The 16092-nt window shown below is 47.7% G+C and overlaps 1 protein-coding gene across 2 annotated transcripts in view; it reads left to right on the top strand.

Annotated features, from left to right (window-relative positions):
- LOC134340574 (integrin alpha-5-like) overlaps window positions 1-16092 on the top strand; it is a 136633-nt gene that overhangs the window by 80652 nt on the left and 39889 nt on the right. For both annotated transcript variants that reach the window (XR_010016590.1, XM_063037980.1), the window contains exons 13-18: window positions 1517-1705; window positions 3767-3812; window positions 4837-4938; window positions 8359-8414; window positions 12268-12422; window positions 13231-13368. Coding sequence is in view for 1 of the 2 variants with exons in the window: in XM_063037980.1 (XP_062894050.1) it covers window positions 1517-1705; window positions 3767-3812; window positions 4837-4938; window positions 8359-8414; window positions 12268-12422; window positions 13231-13368 (686 nt within the window). In the remaining variant the exon portion in view is untranslated. The remainder of the gene's footprint in view (window positions 1-1516; window positions 1706-3766; window positions 3813-4836; window positions 4939-8358; window positions 8415-12267; window positions 12423-13230; window positions 13369-16092) is intronic.

The raw sequence follows: 16092 nt of genomic DNA, 5'->3' as shown, positions 1-16092 counted from the left end.
CAAAGTTATTTCCCATGGTAGGGGAGTCTAGGACAAGAGGGCACGACTTCAGGATTAAAGGGCATCCATTTAGAACAGAAGTGCAGAGAAATTCCTTTATTCAGAGGGTGGTAAACCTGTGGAATTTGTTGCCATGAGCGGCTGTGGAGGCCAAGTCATTGGGTGCATTTAAGGCAGAGATAGATAGGTTCTTGATTAGCTAGGGCATCAAAGGGTATGGGGAGAAGGCAGGGGAGTGGGAATGACTGGAAGAATTGGATCAGCCCATGATTGAATGGTGGAGTAGACTCGATGGACCGAATGGCCTGCTTCTGCTTCTCTATCTTATGGTCTCATGGTTTTGGAAAGGTGGATTTAACCCATTGAGGGGGAGGATGGTTGGCATTTAATTTGCAATGGGCAGCACCTTTTAAAGCAAAGGGCGGAGTAAATGCCTGCACAAAACAGAGAGAGATGAAATGTAAATGATGGGACTGTCAACAGAATAGAGGGATCTTGGGGTCCAAGTGCAAAGTTCCTTGAAAATGGCCACATAGGTTGATAGTCGCGAGGAAGGTGTTCACATTGAGTTCAAGAGTAAGGTAGTCAGGTTACAGATATAAAACTTCTGAGAGGCTGAACTTAAGGTATTGTGCGTAGTACTGGTTGCCCCATTACAGGAAGGGCGTCATGGCTTTGGTGAGAATGCAGAAGAGGTTCACCAGGATGCTGCTTGGATTAGAGAGCACGAGCTACAAGGAGAGTTTGGACAAACTTGGGTTATTTTCTCTGGAGCTTCAGAGACTGAGGGGAGATCTGATCGAGGTTTATAAAATTAAAGAGGTATACGTAGGATTGCCATTCAGACTGTCAAAGATAGAAATGTCTAATCTAGAGGGTGTACATTTAAGGTGGTGGGGGGCAGTTCAAAGGAGATGGGTGGGCATGTTTTTGTACAGTGTTGGATGCCTAGAATGTGCTGCCGGGGGTGGTGGTGGAGGCAAATATGATGGAGGCGTTTGAGACGCTCTTAGACAAACGTGTGCAGGCAAAAGTGGTTTAGTTTGATTTGGCATAGTCATGGTGGGCTGAAGGACCTGCTCCTATGTTGTATCTGTGAAGGCATGAACATTGATTTCTTCAGCTTCAGGTAATCTCGCCCTCCTCCTCCTCTCTTTTTCCATTCCCAATTCTGAGTTCCCCTTTACCCCTTCTCTTCTCACCTGCTCATCATCTCCCTCTGGTTCCCCTCCTCCTTCCCTTTCTCCCATGGTCCATTCTCCTCTCCTATCAGATTCCTTCTTCAGCCTTTTACCTTGTCCACCTATCACCCTCCAGCTAGTACTCCTTCCGCTCCCCCACCTCCTTATTCTGGCTTCTTCCTCTTTCCTTTCCAATGTTGAAGAAGGGTCTCGGCTCGAAACGTCGACTCTTTATTCCTCTCTGTAGATGTTACCTGACCTGCTGAGTTCCTCCAGCATTTTGTGTGTGTTTAGATGGGACTTCAGACTGATTCTGCCTGCCCTTCTGCCTGCAGATGTGGCAGTTGGAGCCCCATACGCTGGGGACCAGGGTCTGGTCTACATCTACAACGGGCGACCCGACGGCCTCAACAGCACCCCTTCCCAGATCCTGACGGGACAGTGGGCAGCCACCGCCAAGATGCCGGCAAGCTTTGGCTTTGCCATCCGTGGAGCAACAGACTTGGACATGAACGGGTACCCAGGTATTACACAGAACTGTAGTGTGGGGATGGGAGGTGGGGCACCAACTGCTCCTTCAGTTAGTGTAATTCACCCGAGAGACAGTCGAAACAGGTCTTCTTAATGAGCCAGTATTGCAGCTGCTCCTCTGTGTGCCCATCCTTCCTCTCGCACGCAGATACACAGTCCAAGTGCGGGCAATGAGCACGTCCAGCATTGCGTTTTCATTCACTGTGTCGTGCAGTGATGAGGGCGAGAGAGGAAAGCTGTTTCCTCAGTTGGTGGAGGTGGAGCATGTTACAAGAGGGCCATTGAGGATTGATGTCAACAAGCCCTGCCCCACACCGAGTGCTGGGAATCCGTTCCCCGTAGAACGGCGGAGGCCAATTTTTTTTCCGACCGTGATGGGGGAGGAAATTTGCCTTTTGTGCATTAAGGGAACGACTACAGACTGAGTTCAATCGAACTTTAAGCCTCAAACGTTTCAGCGCAAGTGGGAATCAGTGGGTGAGGGAGTGAGCTACAGGACCAGCCCGTAGGACTGTGTGGCCTGCTCTGTATCCAGGTAGTGCAAGAGACAAAGAAGGCAGAGCTGCTGCGACATTTGCAAGAGCAGTCCGTTTCCTGGGTGAGTCCAGCCCTCATCCCAGGGGTAATGTGGAGCTACGCTCCGTCTATCACACAGATAGGGCCCATTGGGCCCGAGATCAGCTGCTTTCCTTTCAGGGCACATCCTCCCATCCCTCTCTGCTGACTTCCTCCTCGCGCCCCCATGTCATTTACCTGAGCCACTCTCCATGGGGCTGAGTACCACAGACTCGTCGCTCACCAGCTAAAGAATTTCACCTGAATTCCGAGGTAACGATGTTCATGTCCTAGTGTTTCACCGTCCTGATACAGGAATACCACTGCTGGGCCCAGCCAGTAAAAACTCCAGTCATGCCTTCACTGTTCATGTTCCCAGAGAAAAGGGCCCCTAGCTCCTCACTCTTCCCTTCCCCGTTCAGCTCCCAGCCATGTCAATGTTTCTGCACCTTCTCCAGTGTCTCGATTTGACTTTTGTAGAGCGGAGATGAGTTGTGCCAGTGCGGTGTCTGTTCTAACCAAGCATCAGGGTTTAACATCGTTACTTCTCATTTGTCATGTACTAGAGGTAAATCTTATTATGGCCGTTTTAATCTGTGGAGTTATTTCTAGCAATTAGTGCACACCCACAGTACAGAAACAGGCCATTCAGCCTGTCATCTTCATGCTGACTGTTAGCTACCCACCTACACCAGTCCCAATACCCAGCACTTGGCACTCCCTTCTCTGCCTTGGTGGTTCAAGTGCTCGTCTCGATGGATTTTAAATGTACAGTGTGTACACCATCTCAGACAGTGTGTGCCTCAATCCAATCATACTCCTCGTTGGCCGGGGGCGGGGGGTAAATATTCTTCCTTGCACATTAAAGTCTAGGCCATTGGTTTTGGACAGTTGTAATGGGGAAAAGTAGCATGATCATCCTTCCCACTCGTTCATGTTATTCTTGAAACCAAGACTCCTCTCTCCCCCTTCTCATGAAACCTGTATGTATCCACTTCAGTATTTCTTTGGATTGTAAGCTCTCCTCCTCCCACCCACTTTACGGGGGAGCAGCAGAATAGGCGTCATGGTTGAAGCATTATATTTGTGCTTCTGGTATTCTGGGTCACCTAGCACAGAAACAGGCCCTTCAGCCCATCGAGTCCATACTGACAATCAGCCTGCACGCCTTTGGGAGGTGGGAGGTAACCAGAGCACCTGGAGGAAGCCCACATGGTCACAGGGAGAACGGTGCTCTCTGTTCAGAGTTTGCACGATGGTCAGGGTGAAACTAGCAGCACCGTCGTGTCCTTCCCCTTCTCGCCTGGAAACAGGAACTGAGCTGTCACCACCTGGCCATCTTTGAGCCGTGTTTCCATTAAGGTTACAATTCATGCTCCTGTGTATCCACCTGTATCCTGGTTCATCCCCAGACTGCCTGTAGTGAAGTGTAAACACGAAAGTGGGCAGACCCTTCGTAGTTCTGTTCTGTTCTGTTCAGTTACATTTCTGTTTTTCAGATGTAATTGTCGGGGCGTTTGGTGTTGATCGGGCTGTGGTTTACAGGTAAGAAGGTGCAGATGGCCTGCTCAGTATATTTGCTTTAGATTGCTGCATAGTGTCGATATCAGCTCCAGGTGTGACCCCTTGCACAGTCTGGCTTCCTGACACGAGTTTTCTCTTGCTCGTCTAGAGAAGATGGAAGTGTCTGACCGACAGGCAAGCTCCTCCGACCCGCAACGTGGCCCCTTTCTCTTTCCCCAGCTTGGTGAACAGAACCAGTCCAGCTCCTGTCAGAGACGTTCCTCGCTTCTGCCGTCCAACACCAACTCTTGGTCCGCCTTTAATTAGAAACCTGGCTGTGCTGTCAGTGTTTGTGGCCCCCTGCTCGGTGGGCCATTGATGAAGGAGGGAGGCAGAAACCAAAGTGGGCTTCACACCCACTGCTCTGCCAGGCAACTGTGCAGGTCAGCACTGAATCAGGTCCTGGCTTACAACTGCGGCTTGTGATGAGTCTGGGTGAGGTGTGTGTGTGGCAGGTGGAGGAGATCTCCTTCCATTCCCTCTGAGGAGAGTGGCAGCAACATCAGGGAACCTTGGACTGTCTTTGCTCTCGGCCGTCAGACCCCTCACCCACTGCACTGCCATGTCCCGCCTCTCAAACTCCCAGGCTAGCTTGGGAATGAGTCATAGCCTTACAGACCATAAATCTCTCCAGGTCTCTGCTTGACACAGGGACCTTGCATTGGGATGGAAATTGCTGCTGGTGTGGCCTTGATCTCAACGCATCTCTTTTCTGAACAACCCCTTGGGTCTCTGGTCCAAATGTCTTCAGGATTTGGGGCCTTGCTACTTTTGGCCTGTCAGGTGCCAGGGAATAGGACTTCCTCATTTATGTGGGGAAGGTTTCTTGTCCCTAGGGAGTGGGTTTGCTAAACATCCTACTGGTATATGTAAGCAAATGTGTTGTGATGAGTTCCTGTCAACTCCCATCATGTCAGCAAACCCTTGATGTTTCAGGATTGTCAGGCTTGCTCCTCATTGCCATAGCAACCATTTCAGGAACTAATGCTCTTGTCTCTTGGTCCAGGGCCAGGCCTATTGTGCGTGCAAGTGCCACGCTGAAAGTGTCGCCTTCTGTCTTCAACCCAGAGGAGAGGGCCTGCACAGTGAACAACACTGATGTCACATGGTACGTGTGGTTTTCAGCCAGTCTCAGTGGTATATCCCCTGTAGAGCTGAATGGCCATCGAATGGTACAGCATGCAAAAGGCCCTTCGGCCCACTGTGGGCATACTGACCTTTCCTTGCCCATCCACACTCATCCCATTTGCCCACATGCTATTCTTGTTCTAACTCTGTGACAGCGTCTTCGAACTGTGTGTTATCAGGTAGGATCCTTTTGCTCCTTTTGGAGTTTGGAGACGCCACAAAGCGAGAGATGTGGCAGGGATTAGCAGCAGCTTAGAATGGTCCTGAGGCTAGTGAACATGACCTTGACCGTCATGGTCGAAACATCCAATGTACGCTTGAGTCCGTAACCAAAGTAACAGGAGATCACAGGCCTCAGAGTACATTCTGAGTGCTGCCCCTTTGAAAAGCGTGGACTCATGGAAGCAGAGGTGACATCTGGTTGTGGTAGAGGGAAACGTCACTGGAGGCAGATCCTCTGTTCGGGATTTCCTGGAATAACAGACACGTACGTGGTCAATGATGCAGAAGGAGACTGGTCGGCCCACAGTGTCCCCTTCTCTTACAGAAGTGACAGCACCCCTGGGTGGGGGATGGGACGCCTTGCCTCCAACACCCCTCCAGACAGTGAGAAATGTTCTCCTTGCCTCAGCTCTCATTCTCCCACCAATCACTACGCTTCTGTTCCTGGTATTTGGACCCCCTGCAGCCCACTCCCTGTATCCTGGCTCCTTGTCATTCTACATACCTCAATTCTGTCTTTCCTCAGCCGCACCCCTCCCAAGGAGAATCCAGTCACCCCCTAGAGCTGACACACCTTCTCCAGTTCAATCACACCCTTCTGTAGTAGAGTTGTACGATCACCCAGCGAGGAAACAGGCCCTTCAGCCCATCGAGTCCATGCTAACCATCAACCACCTATTTACACTGGTCCCATGCATTTGCAGGGTGAATGTGCAAACTCCACATAGACGGTGCTGGAGGTTGAGATGAACCCAGTCCCTGGAGCTACGAAGCAGCAGTTCTGCCCTACCATTCTCCCGAAATCATGAACAGACTGTATACCTCAAAAAGCAAGGGATCGAGTACTGATCCCTGTGGACCTCACTGGTAACATGCTCCCAGTCACAAAACACCCACCAAACACTCCCCTCTGCTTTCTGTCACTGAGCCAATCTGGGAACCAATTTGTTGCTCTCCCTCAGATCCCACAGGATCTTACCAGCCTTCCCTGTGTGACCTTGTCAGGGGCCCTGCTGACTACACCCTCATCCGTTTTCATAACCTGGGATATATTCCATATGGGGCTGGAGCTTTATCCCCTTTCAAAGGTATTGCTAGGTGAATTTTGATGAATTGCAGAAAGATATTCAACTGCCGGTGGAATGGGCAGGTGGATGGCAGATGCAGTTCAATCTGGAGAAATGGGAGGTAATTCATTTTGGTTTTGAAATTGAGAAGAGGCAATATATGACAAACCGTTTCAAAAGTGGTGTAGGAGCAGAGGGACCTGGGCTATGGGTGCACAAGTGGCAGGGTGAGTTGAGAAAGTGATTACTAAAGCAGGGACAATTCTGGGCTTTATCAATGGGACACAGAGCACAAAGCAAGGAAATCATGCTGAACCTTTACTGAACAGAGTATTCTGATCAACTGTCGTCACCACAATGTAGGAAGGGTATGAGGGTGTTCAAGGCTTCAGAGATTTAGCAGAAAGGTTATTGGAATGAGAGACTATTGTTACAAGGATATATTGGGCAGCCAAGACTGTTTTCTGTTGGAAGCAGAGACTTAATGGCAGTGTAATCAGATTTAATATCACCAGCATATGTTGTGAAATTTGTTAACTTTATGGCAGCAGTACAATGAAATACATGATAAATGTAGAGAAGAAAAACTGAGTTACATTAAGTATATGTTCTGTCTATTAAATAGTTAAATTAAAATAAGTAGAGCAAAATAACAGAAATTAAAAAGTAGTGAGGTAATGTTCACGGGTTTAATGTCCATTTAATGGCAGAGGGGAAGAAGCTGTTCCTGAATCACTGAGTGTGTGCCTTCAGGCTTCTGTATCCTTCCTGATGGTAACAATGAGAATAGGGCATGCCCTGGGTGGTAGCGGTTCTTAATAATGGATGCTGCCTTTGAGATACCGGTCCTTGAAGATGTCTTAGATACCACGGTGGGATGTGGAGTGGGAAACTGTTCTCACTGGTGGGGGTGTTGTGGTCAGAGAATGAAGACTGACATGAGGTCAGAGGTTTGTACACGGCGTGTAGTTGGGACCTGGAATGTGCTCCTCGGGGATGCAGCTGGGGGCAGATTCCACTGTGACCTTCTGGAGGGAAGTGGAGAGATGGATGGTTAGGAAAGGTTTGCATGGGGGAGTGGGGTGAAACTCATGAGTTGCTCTGCTGGAGAGCCACTGTGAGCAGAATGGGCTGAATGGTCTGTGGTGCTGTAACCAATCCACCTCCCAGAATGCTCTACTGCAATTGGCGTTTCCCATGCCTGTAACAAACGGTGTCCCGAGGCTGCCAGAACAAGGTAATATAATGAGTTTCTGAGCAGGTTACGAGGTTGATCATCTTCCTGAGTGGCTGAACAAGTGAATTCCAGAGGCAGGGACCTTGGCTGCTGCAGGCCTGACAAGGAGTTGCAGTGCTTTGGTCTGCTAGCCGCTTTTCCTGGTTGGGGGGAGCACACTTCGGGCCTGCTCTTGGCTGCAGCATTAGGTGGGCAGGGCTGGGTTAGGGAGAGTACCCTGGCTTCTGGGAACACACAACTCCCTTCGTACTACATCCCTCCCCCCCTCCAGCTCTGCTGACTATCAGGCTGTCTGCTCTTTTCTCAGCCAGCAATGGGGTGTGGGAACTGTCAGCTCCCTCCCTCCCGTTCACGGATCCTGAAACTACAGCCTCCCAGTTCTGCTGCTGGACATTTCAGCCTCCCTCTGGGACACATGGAGTAATTCTCATCAGCTGTCCTGTCTCCAACTCGGCTGGGCTGCCACTGCCTGCAGGCAGCTGGATGGCCTCCTGCTTCAGCTCCATGTCCTGTCAGGCAGGAGAGTGCTAGCAGGTCCTGTCCTCTTCTCAGCCAACATCCTCCTCCCAGCCTGGCCAGGAGGCTGGAGCTTGCTCCCTAGGGCCCTAGGATAACATTACTCTGCAGGCTGGAGAGGGAGCCATGACTTAAAGCCCAGCACTGACCGAGGTTGAGGATATGTCAGGCTACTCAGTCCCTTTAACTCTCACACTGCTGCACATGTACAGGTCAGTGCACAGCTGACAAATGCAGTGAGAAGCAATTCTGGAGTGAGTAAGTTGGGGGCTGCTGAGGGCCTGCCTGCCAGTGCTGCTCTGGGATGGGTCGCCAGAAGTGCTTGTGTATAATATCACCACTCTCTTCTCTCACACAGCATCAACGTCAGCTTCTGCCTGAGTGCGTCTGGGAAACACGTGCCGGACTCGATCGGTGAGTGTGACGGCTGTGTCACAATGATGTACCTAAACAGGACAGGCCGACCGAGAGGGGCGAATGGCCAAGTCAAACGCAGGGTGGTGAACTGAGGGAAGGCAGAGGGTTCAGATCCAGCTGTGGGCATTGTCGGTGTGGGGCTGCTCTTGGATGAGATGCTCTTGGACTCTTGAAAGAGTCCTTCCTCTTTGAACACTGAATATACACCCAGTAAAGCCTGTCTCACAACATGGCCAATCACTTGTCCAGCTATCTGTACGACCGTACCTCCAGAGCAAGCTGGTGGGACAGTCCAGCCTGTGTGAGTATCATGGTAACGATTCCCTTTTTTGCCCACTGGGTCAGGGCGGTGTGTGAGGGTCACATTTCCCAACTCAGTGGGACCTTTGCTGAGCCCATAAAGGCTGGAAGCATCAGATCTGATGCACGGTGAGTTGGCCCTCAATAAGGGGGACGTGGTAGGGCAAGAGGGCAGCGATTCTCGGAGGGTAGGTGGCATTAGTACTGAGGAAGGAAGTGATCACTGGGTCACCAGGTTCACACATTGACCAAAGTAGATCCAGCTGCAGACTGGAGCAGAGAGCAATCAGCTGTGTCACCACCCCAGACATTCTCCCTTCTCCCCTCTCCCATCGGGCAGGAGATACAAAAGCCTGAAAGCTCACACCACCAGGCTCAAGGACAGATTCTACCCCACTGTGATCAGACTATTGGATGGTCCCCTAGTAGAATAAGATAGACTCTTGGCCTCACAGTCTATCTTGCTATGATTTTGCACTTGGTCATTTATCTGCACTGTACTTTCTCTGTAACTGTGACACTTTATTCTGCATTCTGTTATTGTTTTACCTTGTTCTACCTCAATACACTGTGTAATGATCTGATCTGTATGAACAGTGTAAAAGACAAGCTTTCCACTGTTATCTCAGTACAGGTGACAATAATAAACCAATTCCAATACCACACAGGAACACAAGAAAATAGGAGCAGGGAGAGGCAGGGGTAGACAATTCCAGAGATGCACCCCCCCCCCCGACAGAAGAAAATTCTGCAAACCTCAGTTTTCACTTATTTTGTAATGACGTCCCCTTATTCATGGCTCTCCCACTGCTAGAAACATCTCAATGTCTACCCTGTCAAGTCCCCTGAGGGTTTTATAAGTTTGAATAAGGTCATTCTTCTAAACTCCAGGGAATATAGTCCCATATTGCCAGTCCTTTCCTAGGACAACCTTCTCATCCCAGGAATGATCCTGGTGAAGCTCCTTTGGACTGCCTCCAATGCTCCCATGTTCTTTTTTAGATGAGGGCAGCAAAACAGCGTGGAGTATTCTAAGTGTAGCCTCACCAACAAAGGCCAACAAGCCACTTTCTTGTTGGACTTGCCTGCTAACTTCTTCTGACTCGTGCACTAGGACACCAAGATCCCTCCGCACGTCACGCACTTGCAGTCTCTCTACATTTGGATAATAATCTGCCCTTTGTTTCCCCTCACTGAAATGCGTGACCTCTTGTTAAACTCCATTTGTCAGTCATTTGCCCTCTCACTCTGTCAGAATCACAAAGTTCTCATTAAAACATGCCCTTCAATCTATTTTTGTATCATTGACGAATTTGGATACACTACATTTTGTTCCCTCCACCGGGTCATTAATGTAAATTGCCTTAGGCAAAGAACTGATTCCTGAGGAGCTCCATTACTTATGTCCCTCCCGTCCATTCTAAAGAGAACCCATTTATTCCAACTCTCTACTTTCCATGTGAGGCCAGTTTTCAATCCATCTTGGGCTCTTAAGTAATGCACCAGTCTTTTATGTGTCTCCATGTCACATGCCTTTTGGAAACCTAGGTACACTACATCTACAGGTAGCCCTCTATCAGCTCTCCTTGTCACACCCTCGAACAAGTCAAACAAATTTACTTATACCATATTGACAGGCTTGATTAAACTCAGCTTTTCTAAATGATTAGTTATTTCTTTCTCCTTGTTGCCTCTAGCCTCTTGCCAACAATAGATGTTAAATTAACTGGCTTGTAGTTCACAGCCTTCAGTTTTCTTTAAGCAAGAGAATCCAAATAAGAATCAGATTTATTATTGCTGATATGTTGTGAAATCTGTTTTTTTGCAGCAGAAGTACAGTGCTATAAAAATGCTATAAATTACAATGAGAAATAAATATGTGTACTGTGTATTTTATAGCTTTCAGTGGCCACTTTATTAGGTACAGGAGCGGAACCCAGTGTAGCCCATTAACTTCAAGGCTTGACGGGTTATGCATTCAGAGATGCTTTTCTGCACACCACTGCTGTAATACATGCCTATTTGAGTTACTGTCACCTTCCTGTCAGCCTGAACCAGCCTAGCCGTTCTCCTCTGACCTCTCTCATTATCAAGGCGCAGAACTGACACTTGCTGGATATTTTTTGTTTTTCGCACCATTCTCTGTAAACTCTAGAGACGGTTGTGCGTGAAAATGCCAGGAGATCAGCAGTTTCTGAGAGACTCAAACCACCCTGTCTGGCCCCAACAGTTTTTAACCAATGGCTTCGCTATCTCTGCAGTCGTCACTTCCTTTAAATCTTCGGGTGCAGTCCATTAGGTCCTGGCGACTTGTCTGCCTTTATCCCTCGAGTTTCTCCGATACTTGGTCTCTTGTGTTGGGATTTCTACAGGTTCCTCCCTGTTATTTGAAATGAGCTCATCTGTTATCTTGTGGATATTTGCAGTGTCCTGCACAGTGAAGGCCAGCGCAAATATTGATTTAACATATCTCCCATTTCTTTCATTCCTGTTATTAATTTACCAGTCTCATTTTCCAGAAGACACCTACCTTAGCTGTCTTCTTCTTATTTGTGTGTCCACAGACAATCTTACTCTTTATTTTGATGTTACATGTGATTTTTCTCTGAAAATGAATTTTTTCCCTTATGAATTTCTAGTCATTTGCTGCTGGATCTTAAAGTGTTCCCATCCTCTGGTTTCCCACCAGTCCTTGCCACTCTATATGCCTGCTTTTCAATTTAACAAAGGAGGCCAAGTCTAATGTTAACCACAGATGGTGCCTCTCTGTCGTGGAATCCCTCTGTCTAATTCGGATAAATTCCTGCTGAGTGTTATGGAGCAGCTGTGTGAATATCCGCCACTGTTCATTCACTAACCCGTCTCTGAGCTTATTTTTTCAGTCCACCTTAAACAGTTCCACCTTCATGACATTACACTTGTCCTTATTTAAGTTGGAGACACTCTGGGTTTGGTCCTGTGGTGTTGGTCTTCAAACTTTATCTGGTATTTTATCAGGTTGTGATCATTCCTTCCTTGGGGATATTTAACCACAAGATCTCATATTAGCCCATCCTCATTATAAATAACCAAAATCTAAAATAGTCTGTCACTGGGTAGGGTCTGTAACATTCTGACCCGAGAAGCAATCTCTGACACAGTCCACAAATTCTTCTCCAATATCTTATATCTTCCCCACTTCTCACCTCATCCTTCCCTGTCTCCACAACAGCTTCTCACCCTGCCCTGCACTCCCTGTACTCTCACATCCAGCCTACCCAGTTACCTGCATTCTTTACCATACCTTATGCATTCCTCTGTCCCTACCCTGCACTCTCTCCCCCCACTCTGTCCCCCTCTCCCCCACCACTCTCCCTCCAGTCTCCCCTCTTTTCACCCCTTCTCTCACCCTCTCCCTCCTTCCCCCTCTGCTCCCACTCCTCCTACCCCTCATACCCCTCCTTCCTCCTCCACCCCGTCTTCTCCCCTCCTCCAACCCCCCCCACCCCCTTTCTTCACTTCCCTCCTTTCACTCGAACACCATCTCTGATTGTTGGTTTTCATTCTGCAGGTTTTAAGGTGGAGTTGCAATTGGACAAACTGAAGCAGAAGGGTGCCATAAAGCGAGTGCTGTTTCTCCATTCCCAGGAGCCTTGGTATCAGGACAACATCACCATCATCAATGGGCAGGCAGAGATCTGCCGAGACCTGAAGGTCTATCTCCTTGTAAGTGCTGGTTTCTGCTCCACACTCACTCATGGTCGTGGTTCCTGCAACAGCAACAGGGCACGGGAGCCTTGCTGGTCTATTCCTGTTAATCTGAATGACGGTCTGTTCTAATTCCAACTCTGCGTCCATGATACCCTGGCAGCAGCCCTTACTTGGTCTGAAATTCTTAAGAGTTTCTTTATTTTGATTCAAAACCTTTTGGTCATCTGCTTGTGGTGTGGTGATTTGAGTGGCCTCTGTCAATGCTGTAGAAGCAGGCACTCCCTCTGGTGCCCACACCCCTCAGCACTGATCTGACTGGATCCCTGGGCAACTTGTTACAAGCTCAGGACCTGCTCACATTGGGTCTGATAGATAAATTTCACCAGGATTCTGCATCACTTTGGTGACCGCATTCTGATTTCAGAGCGGTGGGGAGTCCTCGCCGTTGCAGAGACCTGGGTTCGAGCCCGGCCTCTGGTGCTGCCCATATGGAGTTTGCACGTTTTCCCTGTGGCCATGTCGGCTTTCCCCAGGTGCTCCAGTTTCCTCCCACATGCCAATGGCGTGTGGGTTGGAGGGTTGATTGGCTGCTATAATGGCGTGTGGATGAGGGGTAGAATCGGGGAGGGATTTGACAGGAACGTAGGGAGAATAAAGTGGGGTCAGTGTAAATGGGTGGTTGATGGTCAGCATGGACTCAGTGGGCCGAAGGGCCTGTCTCCTTGCTGAATGGCTAAGAGTTCATGACTATTTCCAGTTTTGAAGTTGAAGATGAACTTGAATTTCTCACCAGTGAAATTTATAAGCTGTTGTTCATTGGCAGGAAGAACATAAATTTCGAGATAAACTCTCACTGATACACATAGGATTGAACTTCAGTCTGGATCCCAGGAACCCCACTGATGACCACGGGCTGCAGCCAATCCTCAGCTACTCGACAAGTGACTACCTGGTACAAAAGGTATGTCCTTCCCCTTCAATGAAGTTTGGGTGAATGGGATTATGCTGAGTTTAAAGTGAGGTTCAGCCATCCTCTGTCATCTTGGCACCATCTGTTATGAGTATTATTAAAGCAACAAGTCACAAGGGTGAACATAGAACACTACAGCACAGTACAGATCCTTCTGCCCACGATGTTGTGCCGACCTATTAACCTACTCAAAGATCAATCTAACCCTTCCCTCTGCGATTCAGGAACAGCTTCTTCCCCTCTGCCATCCGATTCCTAAATGGACATTGAAGCTTTGGACACTACCTCACTTTTTTTTAAATATACAGTATTTCTGTTTTTGCACATTTTAAAAAATCTATTCAATAGATGTAATTGATTTACTTGTTTATTTATTATTATGTTTTATTTTATCTATTATTATTATTTTTTGAACTACTCTTGCTGCTAAGTTAACAAATTTCTCGTCACCTGCTGGCGATAATAAACCTGATTCTGATTCTGATTCTGACGTAGCCCTCCAGTATTCTATCCTCCATATCTATCATCTTCCCTCTAAAATGTCCCTAATGTATCTGCCTCTACCACCACCTCTCACAGAGCATTCCATGCACCTACCACTCTCTGTGTTTTAAAAAATCTCACCTCTGACATACCCCCTATACTTTCCTCCAATCACCTTAAAATTATGCCCCCTTGTATTAGCCACTTCGACTCCAGGGGAAAGAGTCTCTGGCTATCAACTCAATCTATGTCTCTTATCATCTTGTACTCTATAAAGTCACCTCTCATCCTCCTTCGCTCCAAAGAGCCCGAACTTGCTCAATCTATCCTCATAAGACATTTTCTCCAATCCAGGAAGCATCCTGTTGAATTTCCTCTGCACCGTCTCTAAAGCTTCCACATTCTTCCTATAATGAGAAAGAACTAAGGTCACACACAGCAGGACAAGGTGTAAAAAGGGGAAGAGGACTTTAAATTCCTGGGTGTCACTATCTCAGAGAACTTGTCCTGGACCCTCTTAACTCCAGGTGGAAAAAGCCCCCAAAGCTGAGAGAACTGTAACTACATTACAGCAGGTATGATATTGTGGCCATCACTGAGACCTGGCTAAAGGATGCATGTCTCTGGGAGCTGAACGTCCAAGGATACACGGTGTATCGGAAGGATAGGAAGGTAGGCAGAGGGGGGAGGCGTGGCTTTATTGGTAAGAAATGATATTAAATCATTAGAAAGAGGTGATATAGGATCGGAAGGTGCAGAATCTTTATGGATTGAGCTAAGAAATAGCAGGGGTAAAAGGACCCTGATGGCAGTTATTTATAGGCTTCCAAACAGCTGCAGGGATGTGGACTACAAATTACAACTGGAAATAGAAAAGGCTTGTCAGAAAGGCAGTGTTATGATAATTGTGGGGGATTTTAAACATGCGAGTGGATTGGGAAAATCAGATCGGCACTGGATCTCAAGAGAGAGAATTTGTAGAATGTCTGCGAGATGGCTTTTTAGAACAGCTTGTTGTTGAGCCCACTAGGGGATCGGCTGTACTGGATTGGGTATTGTGTAATGAACCGGAGGTGATTAGAGAGATTGAGGTGAAGGAACCCTTAGGAGACAGTGATCATAACATGATTGAGTTCACTGTGACATTTGAAAAAGAGAAGCTGAAATCTGACGTGTCGGTATTTCAATGGAGTAAAGGAAATTACAGAGCATGAGAGAGGAACTGGCCAAAGTTGACTGGAAAGGGACACTGGCGGGAAGGACGGCAGAGCAGCAGTGGCTGGAGTTTATGCGAGAAGTGAGGAAGGTGCAAGACAGATATATTCCAAGAAAGAAGAAATTTTCAAGTGGAAAAAGGATGCAACCGTGGTTGACAAGAGAAGTCAAAGCCAAAGTTAAAGCAAAGGAGAGGGCATACAAGGAAGTAAAAATTAGTGGGAAGATAGAGGATTGGGAAGTTTTTAAAACCTTACAAAAGGAAACCAAGGAGGTCATTAAGAGGGAAAAGATTAACTATGAAAGGAAGCTAGCAAATAATATCAAAGAGGATACTAAAAGCTTTTTCAAGTATATAAAGAGTAAAAGACAGGTGAGAGTAGATATAGGACCGATAGAAAATGATGCTGGAGAAATTGTAATGGGAGATAAGGAGATGGCAGAGGAACTGAACGAGTATTTTGCATCAGTCTTCACTGAGGAAGACATCAGCAGTATACCGGACACTCAAGGGTGGCAGGGAAGAGAAGTGTGCGCAGTCACAATTACGACAGAGAAAGTACTCAGGAAGCTGAATAGTCTAAAGGTAGATAAATCTCCCGGACCAGATGGAATGCACCCTTGTGTTCTGAAGGAAGTAGCTGTGGAGATTGCGGAGGCATTAGCGATGATCTTTCAAAAGTCGATAGATTCTGGCATGGTTCCGGAGGACTGGAAGATTGCAAATGTCACTCCGCTATTTAAGAAGGGAGCAAGGAAGCAAAAAGGAAATTATAGATCTGTTAGCTTGACATCGGTGGTTGGGAAGTTGTTGGAGTCGATTGTCAAGGATGAGGTTACAGAGTACCTGGAGGCATATGACAAGATAGGCAGAACTCAGCATGGATTCCTTAAAGGAAAATCCTGCCTGACAAACCTATTACAATTTTTTAAGGAAATTACCAGTAGGCTAGACAAGGGAGATGCAGTGGATGTTGTATATTTGGATTTTCAGAAGGCCTTTGACAAGGTGCCACA

Source organism: Mobula hypostoma, chromosome X1 (assembly GCF_963921235.1).
Source record: "Mobula hypostoma chromosome X1, sMobHyp1.1, whole genome shotgun sequence".
NCBI classification, from domain to species: domain Eukaryota; kingdom Metazoa; phylum Chordata; class Chondrichthyes; order Myliobatiformes; family Myliobatidae; genus Mobula; species Mobula hypostoma.
Note: the sequence above shows the minus strand (reverse complement) of the source record. Positions and strands in the feature narration are given on the sequence as shown.